Genomic DNA, 10,333 nt, shown 5'->3' with positions numbered 1-10,333 from the left:
AGCCTACCAGGCTCCACCGTCCATGGGATTTTCCAGGCAAGAGTACTGGAGTGGGGTGCCATTGCCTTCTCCAGCCACAAAGCATGCCTTCAGCGAAATATTGCACAGAGATTTCTTTCTTTCTATTGCTTTGATTTTTTCACTGTTTTCATTTTAGAGATTCTGCTCAGGGTCTGAGTCACCATCTGTAGCCCTCTGGAAAATGTTATTTTTTTTTTTAACATTATTTACTAAGCTTCCTCTGACTATTGTATAGTTTCATGTTTAAAAAATTTATTCTCAGAGTGTTCACTTAAGGTAAGTCTAGACTCAGGTGCTGAAGGGATATTATTGAATAATTCCAAATAAATCCATTAGAAAACCTTTATGAGAAAAAATTAAAGTGTGTTCATTAAAATAGTAAACAAAAAGTCTTTCTAGTCAAATATATTGAGAATAATATGTTCTAAAACATGAGGGAAATATAACTTTACAACAGACCACAAGAGTATGTGGAAAGTCCCCAAAATGTAATATATATTTTAAACAAATTCAGTAATAATTCCTAACTACTATCTGATTACTCTAAGGCCTCCAGACTTGCTCTAAGCAAAACAGTCTTTCCTTCTTACAAAACAAATTATCTTCTCACACTGTTTATTTCATTTCTAATAGATAGTTTTTATCAAGTATGAAAATACAAGGCAGTACAGTTAAGATTTTTGTTCCTAGACCTAATTGTAGAATTGTCTGCTTCCCTAATAAATAAGATTCTGAGAATTCTCCTTATTACTTAAGGTTTCCATGAGCTCTTTCTTCTTGTAGGTTACTTCAGAGGCTATAAAAGGCAATATTCAAGGGACTTCCCATGTTTTCCAAATTGAAATTTCACAAGAAGATAGAATCCTATTGGAAATACACCATGAGAAGTCCCCAAACAGAATAGATACATGTGTACGTATAACTGAACCACATTTTTATATACCTGAAACTAATGAAACACTGTAAATTAACTATACTCCAGTATAAAATTAATTTTTTAAAAAGCCGTATCAAGAAATCAGGGTTGTAAAGGTTAATGGACAGGGAGGCCTGGCGTGCTGCGATTCATGGGGTCGCAAAGAGTTGGACACGACTGAGCAACTGATCTGATCTGAAAGGTTGATAGTCCAGCTTTAGAATGACTGCCCCAATTTACTCTGAGTTTAATTAACTGTGAGAACACATTCCACCTTGTGTCCTAGAAACCACCCAAGCAGGGCCAGGAGGAGGAGCTCTGGTCACCCACTGAAGTCACTGGTCTTAGGATAATTCTTCACTGGCTCCTCCCCTCTCTAGCTCACTCCTTCATTCCTTTATCAGGGTTGCCTGTGGTCACTAGACATGGAACAACAGACTGGTTCCAAATAGGAAAAGGAGTACGTCAAGGCTGTATATTGTCACCCCGCTTATTTAACTTTTATGCAGAGTACATCATGAGAAACGCTGGGCTGGAAGAAGCACAAGCTAGAATCAAGATTGCTGGGAGAAATATCAATAACCTCAGATATGCAGATGACACCACCCTTATAGCAGAAAGTTAAGACGAACTAGAGAGCCTCTTGATGAAAGTGAAAGAGGAGAGTGAAAACGTTGGCTTAAAGTTCAACATTCAGAAAACGAAGATCATGGCATCCAGTCCCATTACTTCATGGCAAACAGATGGGGAAAATGTGTCAGACTATTCTTCTGGGCTCCAAAATCACTGCGGATGGTGATTGCAGCCATGAAATTAAAAGATGCTTACTCCTTGGAAGGAAAGTTATGACCAACCTAGACAGTATATTAAAAAGAAGAGACATTACTTTGCCAACAAAGGTCCATCTAGTCAAGGCTATGGTTTTTCCAGTGGTCATGTATGGATGTGAGAGTTGGACTATAAAGAAAGCTGAGCCCCGAAGAATTGATGCTTTTGAACTGTGGTGTTGGAGAAGACTCTTGAGAGTCCCTTGGACTGCAAGGAGATTCAACCAGTCCATTCTGAAGGAGATCAGTCTGGGTGTTCATTGGAGGGACTGATGTTGAAGCTGAGACTACAATACTTTGGCCACCTGATGAGAAGAGTTGACTCATTTGAAAAGACCCTGATGCTGGGAAAGATTGAGGGCAGGAGGAGAAGGGGATGACAGAGGATGAGATGGTTGGATGGCATCACTGACTCAAAGGACATGGGTTTGGGTGGACTCCGGGAGTTGGTGATGGACAGGGAGGCCTGGCATGCTGCGGTTCATGGGGTTGCAAAGAGTCAGACATGACTGAGCAACTGAACTGACCTGTGATCACCTCCAAGATAAAGTTATCACACACTAAATACTTGTCTTTCAATCTACTCACCAGGGAGCCCAAATAAAGACACAGCCTCAGTACCTGTCTGTTCCACACCTGCTGCTGCTGCTGCTAAGTCACTTCAGTCGTGTCCGACTCTGTGCGACCCCATAGATGGCAGCCCACCAGGCTCCCCCGTCCCTAGGATTCTCCAGGCAAGTATACTGAAGTGGGTTGCCATGTCCTTCTCCAATGCATGAAAGTGAAGAGTGAAAGTGAAGTGGCTCAGTCGTGTCCGACTCTTAGCGACCCCATGGACTGCAGCCCACCAGGCTCCTCCACCCCTGGGATTTTCCAGGCAGGACGTGGGTCACCATTGCCTTCTCCTAGTCCATATCTATCCCTGCTACCTTCTTCCCTCCAAGCAGCCACTGTGCTCCCAAGTTGCTCAGGGCTCTGACACTATCACCAACCAATCTGAAAATCACGCTCTTTTCCTGGTTCTCCCCACAATCAACTTGTCCCTCTGTGCCTGTGCTCTCAGCACTCTGATCTTTGCTGAGAAAATGAACAGATTGGACAATGGCACTCAGATGCAGCTCACTTTGGTAGAAACAACACAGTAGCGAAAGCAAAAGGCCTAGTGCTAGGTTTATCCATCACTACCTTGGTGACCTCAGTCAAATAATCCTTCAGGTTCAAGGTCTTTCCATCAATGATATGAAGAAAAAATACCTAAGGGACAACTGCACTGATTTAGAGGGTCTAGAAGTTTCTGAGAATTGGAAAATTCAGCATGGATAGGACAACATGTTCAAACTTCCTGTCTTAAGCATTGTCTTTAATGATGATAAAGCCTGAGTTTTCATAGTTCAGATCTTCAAGTACAGAGAAGTTGGAGACATAATAGCCCTAACACATTGTTGTGGTAATAAAAATGAGGACTTACATTCAAAGGAATAGTAATGTGGAAGGATGTAGTCCAATTAAGCAGATCTAATCTGATTATGCAGACTTAAAATCAAATAATTGTAAACCTGGGTATATATACATTCCAGAGAAATTCTCATAAAGGTACATAGGAGGTTACAAGAAACCATATACAATAAGTCCCATACCTATAAACAAGTTCCATTCTGAGAGTGTATTCATAAGTACTGTGTGTTCATAAGTTCAACAAAGTTAGCCTAGATGCCCAACTAATACAGTCGGCTGTATCGTACTGTACTGTAATAGGTTTATAACACTTTTCACCCAAAAACACATTAAAAAATGAACAAAAAGTAAAACATTTTTAATCTTACAGTATAGTACCTTGAAAGGTACAATAGTTCAGGACTGCAGCTGGTATGCAGGGGCTGGCATTGAGCGAATAGGTGAGAAGGGTTTCTGACCGGAGGATGGAGAGGAGGTGGGAGATAGAGCTGAAGGATCATCAGCAACAGGAGACAGGACAAGCTGCAGTTTCACTCACACCTGATGCCGATGGCCCAGGGTCTGGTTCCTTACTGGAACCAGATGCACATTCACATATTTGAAAGTTTACAGCTTGAAGGTTCGCACGTAGGGGACTTACTAGACGTCACAGCTGATAGAGGGTAAAGAGAGGCGCTCTGAGAGCTCACCCTGGAGCAGATGGGTAGCTGAGATGTGAAGAAGGCAGGTGGGTAGCTGAGATGTGAAGAAGGCAGGTGGGTAGCTGAGATGTGAAGAAGGACCTCAGGTAGCTGAGGCGTTTACAGAGCAATAGAGCTTACACACCACAGGGTGAAGTGAGAAAAAAAGAAACGAAATATAAACTATATCATTTACATTTATTAAATATATATGCAGCAAAAAAGAATGCACATCTTCAAAACATATATAGGTAAAGAATATATATCAAACACAAGAATATGTACCTATAGCAAGAAAAGAGAAGATAGAAATCCTTAGAAAAGTTAATCAATCAATCGTCTGAACAAGTACACAGGAGAGGGGTCTTGCCCAAACTTATAAGAGCAATGAACTAGGGAGTGTGATCGACTCAACCTTTTGTTCTCAAAGTCAAAGATGAGTGGACAAACAATTGAATAAATGGCTGTCTTAGAACCTGATTATCTGGTGTTAGTTCTGTCTTTAGCATTTACTAGCTTGATTTAACCTTTTGGAGCCTCTTCTCACAAACATAAAATATGAATAACACTATTACCTGCCCCACAGGCTCATTGTGAAGGTTAAATCAAATTCGTGGTGCCGGACACATGATCAGAACACAGTGGATACCAGAGATGATGATCAATAATCTAAAATGATGCCTCACACAGGCTAGCAGGTAGAGAAGTAGTGTTTGGGGGAGAAGAAATGAGCATAAAGCATTACTAGGGCTCCACTTCTCCTCACCCACTAATGAAGGAGATGATAAGGACTTTGTATTTCCAGGCACCAGCTGGAAATACAGGATGTTTTTCTTCACTTCTGCTCCATCTTTATTGCTGCAATACAGCAATGGAGCCATCCAAAATGGTGCGTGGAGGATGAGGAGGCCAACTGTTCTGTGGCAACTCTCCTTGCTTTGCCCTGGGCAGGATGATGAGGGTGATGGAGCAATGGTCTGAGGGAGCAATGGCTCCAAGGAGAATGTGAGTTGGGCACGAGGGTACGTAGTGTCTACCAAGTCCTCTGCTACCAGGGACTCGATGTCCAGAACCATGGTGGATTCTTCATTGGTGTACTGCCCCAATTGGGCAGACAAGACAAAAGCAGCCACTTCGAGAAGGTGAGGAGTGGAAGCTGGGGGTGGCAGCTAGGAAAGAAAGGGAACACGGCCAATATGGCGGACACTGGGTGTGCTGGGGTGGAGGGGAGGGAGGCTCCCGGGACTGTCTGCAACAGGGTGGTTTGCTCTCCGGTCTCGGCTGCTCCCAAGATGATGGGTACAAACTAACTCTGAAGCAGCCTCTGCAAGAATCACGTGGCAACAGTCAGAGAATCAGTGATGGAGGACAGTTCAGCAACACGACCTACACTTGACTGTCTGCACGTCCCAGGAAACGCAGAACCCAAACAGGACAGGACAACAGCACGTGTCTGTGTCAATACCAGCTTTCACACCTTCAAGAGTTTCCCAGTGAAGCCCTGAAAGCAGGCAGGGACTCCTTTTCCAAAAGCTACTTTTTTTTTTTTAATGTGTAAAAATAATTAAGCAGTAAGGAAATATAACCTGATTCAGACAGTAACGTATGCATAAAATAAAACTGGTGTTGAAAAATCATCACGCCCATCCGTCTATTTCCCCATGTTTCTTTTTTATTTGCCTGCTAAACAGAGGGGCGTGTTAGTATTGCTGTCAGCTTAATGGAAGGCATTCAAGGCTCTAACAGTGGTGGGAGAAACTGTAGGGAAATCTCTTCTAAGCGGGGTGTTAGTGACTACTGCCATGTTATATGTCCGCAGGGAACCTTTTTAGTTTCACTGCAGCTCATAAGGAAAACACTAAGGCTGAAAAAAAAGAGTGATAAAAGTTAAATCTAGCAAGTGATTAGCACCAGCGTTCCAAAAACTTCAGCCCAGCCTGAGTGTTCACTTCTGCTCCATCTTCATTGCTGCAAAATAAGAGGAAACAGTAATCAGGTTAATGGAGAAAGAACTTTAAAAAACATGCCCATTCATATTCAAGTATAGCATTTCATATAAAAATGATTTGGAGTAGGAAGTTTTTGTTTGTTGTTTTTCTCGGTAGCTGTTTTTTGTTGTTGTTATACAGTTAATGGTAGGATAAAGACACCCAGTGGTACCTTCAAATCAGACCCCGGTCTCTCCAGAGCTCAGCACAGCAGTTCTGACCTCCTGCAAGGGGTGACAATGGCTTTGAGGGGCTGGTGCCACCTTGAGGAACAGTCCTGCCATATCCCACCCACAACCCTCATCCTTCAGTGACTTGGCTGCTGCCAACTTTTTCTTTAGTGTTAAATGCATCATTCCCTAAAATGTAGCCTCTAAATCACAGAGAAGGTAAAGTGAACTGGGATTGGATTTCCAAAATGGGACATTACAAAAGCTGCTAAGTCGCTTCAGTCGTGTCCGACTCTGTGCAACCCCATAGACGGCAGCCCACCAGGCTCCTCTGTCCCTGGGATTCTCCAGGCAAGAACACTGGAGTGGGTTGCCATTTCCTTCTCCAACGCGTGAAAGTGAAAAGTGAAAGTGAAGGCACTCAGTCGTGCCCGACTCTTAGCGACCGCATGAACTGGAGCCTACCAGGCTCCTCCGTCCATGGGATTTTCCAGGCAAGAGTACTGGAATGGGGTGCCACTGCCTTCTCCGATTACAAAAGCAGGAGGCAGCAAATGAACCTCTTGCCTTTTTTTCACATATTAATTCCATTGGCTTCCCAAGGCTGCTATGGAGTAGGGGGGTGGTTCCACTGATTTCTTTATCCTTCAATCTCTGTTTGATAAGATTACATGGTCTGGAGCAGATAAGGTAAACTTAACTGAGTGGAGATCAGTATTAGCAGATTATACCAGTCTAGAAAGAAGTATAAAAGGAAGTATCAGAGAGGAGGACAAAAGAGAAATTTAGTTCTAAAACTGTACTCTAATAGAGCAATGTGATAAAATGACATTGAAAAGAAAGACCATAACTATATATTTGCAGGTGCCAATGCATGGCTATCAACGGAACATTCCAAAAACGCTAGTGGAAATTGAGGGAGGTCAGTGTCTCTTCTGCAGGCAACTCTCTGTTTTGTGATTTGTTGTTTTTGTTTTAATTTTTTTGGGGGGGAGTATGGTTGATTTACAATGCCATGTTAGTTTCAGGTGTACAGCAAAGTGATTCAGTTACACATTTATATGCATTTATATGCACATTTATATGCATCTATTCTTATTTAGGTTCTTTTCCCATATAGGCCATTACAGAATGCTGGGTATAGTTACCTATGCTATACAGTAGGCCCTTATTAGTTATCTATTTTATACATCATAGTGTGTATCTATCATAGGAAAAGGAATATAGTTCTCTGTGTTGTAGTAGGGCCTCATTGATTATTTTATATATAGCAGTGTTTATATGTCAATACCAACCTTCCAATTTATCCCTCCCTCTCCCCCATTTCCCCCTGGTAACCACAGGCTTGTTTTCCACATCTGTGACTCTGTTTCTGTTTTACAAATAAGTTCAGTGTTTTTATTTGTTTGTTCTGTTGGTTGGTTTTTTGTCCTGAGCCAGACCAAGGGGTGAAGAAGCCACGGTCTGAGAGAGCTGTGGCTCAGAGCCGCTCCATAGGGGATACAGGGGACGTGCAAGGCCTGAGGGAAGCAGACAGGAAAACTGCACGCAGCAAAGCCAAGTGGCTGAGCAGGACAGAGGAACAGGACATGCCTGAGTCACAGAGGAGAGCCTTCCTTTGCCAGATTAGGAGGAGGAGGAGGAAAAGTTGCTAAAAACAAGAGGTAGCTGCACCCCTGTACTGATTTGTTCTGGCCACAGAAAACCAATAGTCATGAAATAAATGAGTTGTGGTTTTCAACATTTGAATTCTCTGAAGTTTTAGAATGAAAGGAGAAAAATGCCTCAATGGCATCACCTCCTTTTTCCTTCTAATAAATAAAAATGAGCATGTTTTTTATTTTCCTGAGAGTAGCAACATTTGGTGGGCTTCCCGGGTAGCTCAGATGGTAAAGAATCCGCCTACAATGCAGGAGACCCTGGTTCAATTCCTATGTCTGGAAGTTCCCCTGGAGAAGGGATAGTCTACCCACTCCAGTATTCTTGCCTGGAGAATCCCCATGGACAGAGGAGTCTGGCGGGCTACAGTCTATGGGGTCAAAAAGGGTTGGACACGACTGAGCGACTAAGCACAGCAGCAGCAACATTTGGTATTTGAGATATTTAAAGAAATCATCATCTTTGACTAACTCTTATGAAGGGCTGTGTATTTTATATACTAAGCACTTTATACACATGAATGTAAATCTTCACCATAATCCTTTGATCTAACTTTACAGAGAATGAAATTGAGGCTCTAAAAGATTAAATACCATGCCCAAGAACACAGTATTCGTAATTACTTATTTGTTCAATGTTTCCCATTTGTTTTTGTTGGTCACACAGTCATTAGTTTGCTTCATCCATATTAAGGCATATAACATGTTTGACTTGTAAATGGTAAACTCTGCCCCAGAAGAGTTTCAACAGAGAATTTAAGGATATACAGGATTATAACATACAATTAAATATTGGACAAAAGGCCCTTTCAATTCTCTTTCAAATGTAAGATGTTATAATTATAGAAATAATTAGATCAGATAGCAGAGGACTGGGCATCTCATGCCCTGACACCAGGCTGGGAAACTGAGCACCATTTCTCATCTCCTCTGAACCCACTGAAAGGTCAACGCCGTGCTTACCACCACTATTGAGCAGTTGGTTTGAAATGACATGATGTTATGACAGGTTGAGTCAACATTTTATACCTTTTGTGACTTATCTATTTTCTTTGCCAATCTCAATGTAGGTAAGGAGCTGAATTACTCAGGAAAAACAAATGTCTACATTTAAGAAATATGTAAATCATTAATAAAATAAATAAATTATAATTTTCAGGCTACTTCCCAGCAGTGAAGGCTCAGTATTATATCCTGTCACCAGCTGCACAACAAAGTTATTTTGAATAAAAAATATATATACAGGAAAGACCATAAGATATTTAGAAAATTACAATTTTGAAAAGAGTCACATTCCAACAGTGGTTTTGTTTAAAGTTAACTTTAGGTAATAAGTGATGCAGTGTTGTGAAACTTTAAGCCAGTGTGACAGAAGGACTTTCTTAAAGAATGTGCTGTGTAAATTGATTTTTCCTTCCCTTTCAATATATAACCAACTCTGAACAAATTTATCTGTCAAATGAAAGAGAATGATCTACACATGTCTTCTTGTAAAGATGAAGCCAGACTTCAGGTATACAAAGCAAATTGTCATTTCCAGAAAATGTATCTAATAATTTATTAACAGTTACATATTAATTTTTTCTGAAAAATTTAAAATATATTTTGGACATTTGCATAACTACTAAAGTTGGTGTAAAAATACAAGATCTAGCATCAGAATTTATTATCCATAAGACAGAAGTGACAAAATATTCAGCAGCTAAGGTCCTATGTGGATAGGATTGTAGGTGGAGAATGCAGGTCTAATGGATTCTAGGAAAGACAATGTTGAATTTGGAGTCCAAAAAATTTAATATCTGGTGACCTGAGCCCTGAATAGTTATTAACCCTGATTCTATTATTTTGTTTTGTTTATCTTGAAAAGCTAGTGCCCACAAGAAGGTCAGTCCTTCTACTTTCTGACTTCTGCTCAGCCTTTTACCATGATTCATTATAATATAAAACCCAACATGAATCTATTGAAATGACTTTGAGGGAAAAAGCCCCAAATTGAAAGTCTACAGCCTGTATTGAGGAAATAAAATTAAAATAAATATTTTTTACCAACCCTCACCTCTCCTATAATATTTACAACTGAGTCCCGAGAAAAGAAAAATCAATGAGACTTTTTTCTCTTTAGTGGCTACTTTAGAATCAGACTCTCAGCTTCTGGTACTACTATCAGCCAGGTGTAAGGACAAATAAAAATGTTTGAGAGGCTTAATTACCCTTGCTGAAAGTAAAGGAAGAAATTTCCCTCCCTTGTTCTTAGAGCATTTGTTTCAGAAAACTTGTCTCCTCTCTTGGAAATGGAGATAAATCCTTGTGAAATCTAGATGGGCATTTTACCAGTTTTAAGACTCAGAAAAGTCTCAAGGACTTGACAACCATCTCCTTTAAAGGTAAACATCCAAAGGAGATAGAAGAAGCCTTATCTCTAAGTTTTTCCCAGGTTCTCAGGAAGGATGGGAGTCTAACTTTAGTTGACACCTGGCTCAAAGTTGTAAAAATAGCTCCTGTCATAAAGATAGAAGTTTCTTTTTCCTTTGTATAAAGTCAATGAACTAACACAGGTGGCCCTCCCAATTACCAGGTGATTTAGAATGAGCTAAGTGGAATAAACACTATTTGTCAAG

The 10,333-nt window shown here is 40.9% G+C and overlaps 1 protein-coding gene across 9 annotated transcripts in view; it reads right to left on the bottom strand.

Annotated features, from left to right (window-relative positions):
* Positions 1–4,078: 4,078 nt before the first annotated feature.
* LOC102412913 (muscular LMNA interacting protein) overlaps positions 4,079–10,333 on the bottom strand; it is a 299,136-nt gene continuing 292,881 nt past the window's right edge. For all 9 annotated transcript variants that reach the window (XM_045163422.1, XM_045163421.1, XM_045163412.1 and 6 more), the window contains one exon: positions 4,079–5,867. In XM_045163422.1, coding sequence (XP_045019357.1) covers positions 5,862–5,867 — 6 coding nt within the window. In that variant the 3' untranslated portion in view covers positions 4,079–5,861. The remainder of the gene's footprint in view (positions 5,868–10,333) is intronic.

The sequence above is a fragment of the Bubalus bubalis genome, chromosome 2 (assembly GCF_019923935.1).
Source record: "Bubalus bubalis isolate 160015118507 breed Murrah chromosome 2, NDDB_SH_1, whole genome shotgun sequence".
NCBI lineage: Eukaryota > Metazoa > Chordata > Mammalia > Artiodactyla > Bovidae > Bubalus > Bubalus bubalis.
This window is presented reverse-complemented; position numbering and strand designations above follow the sequence as displayed.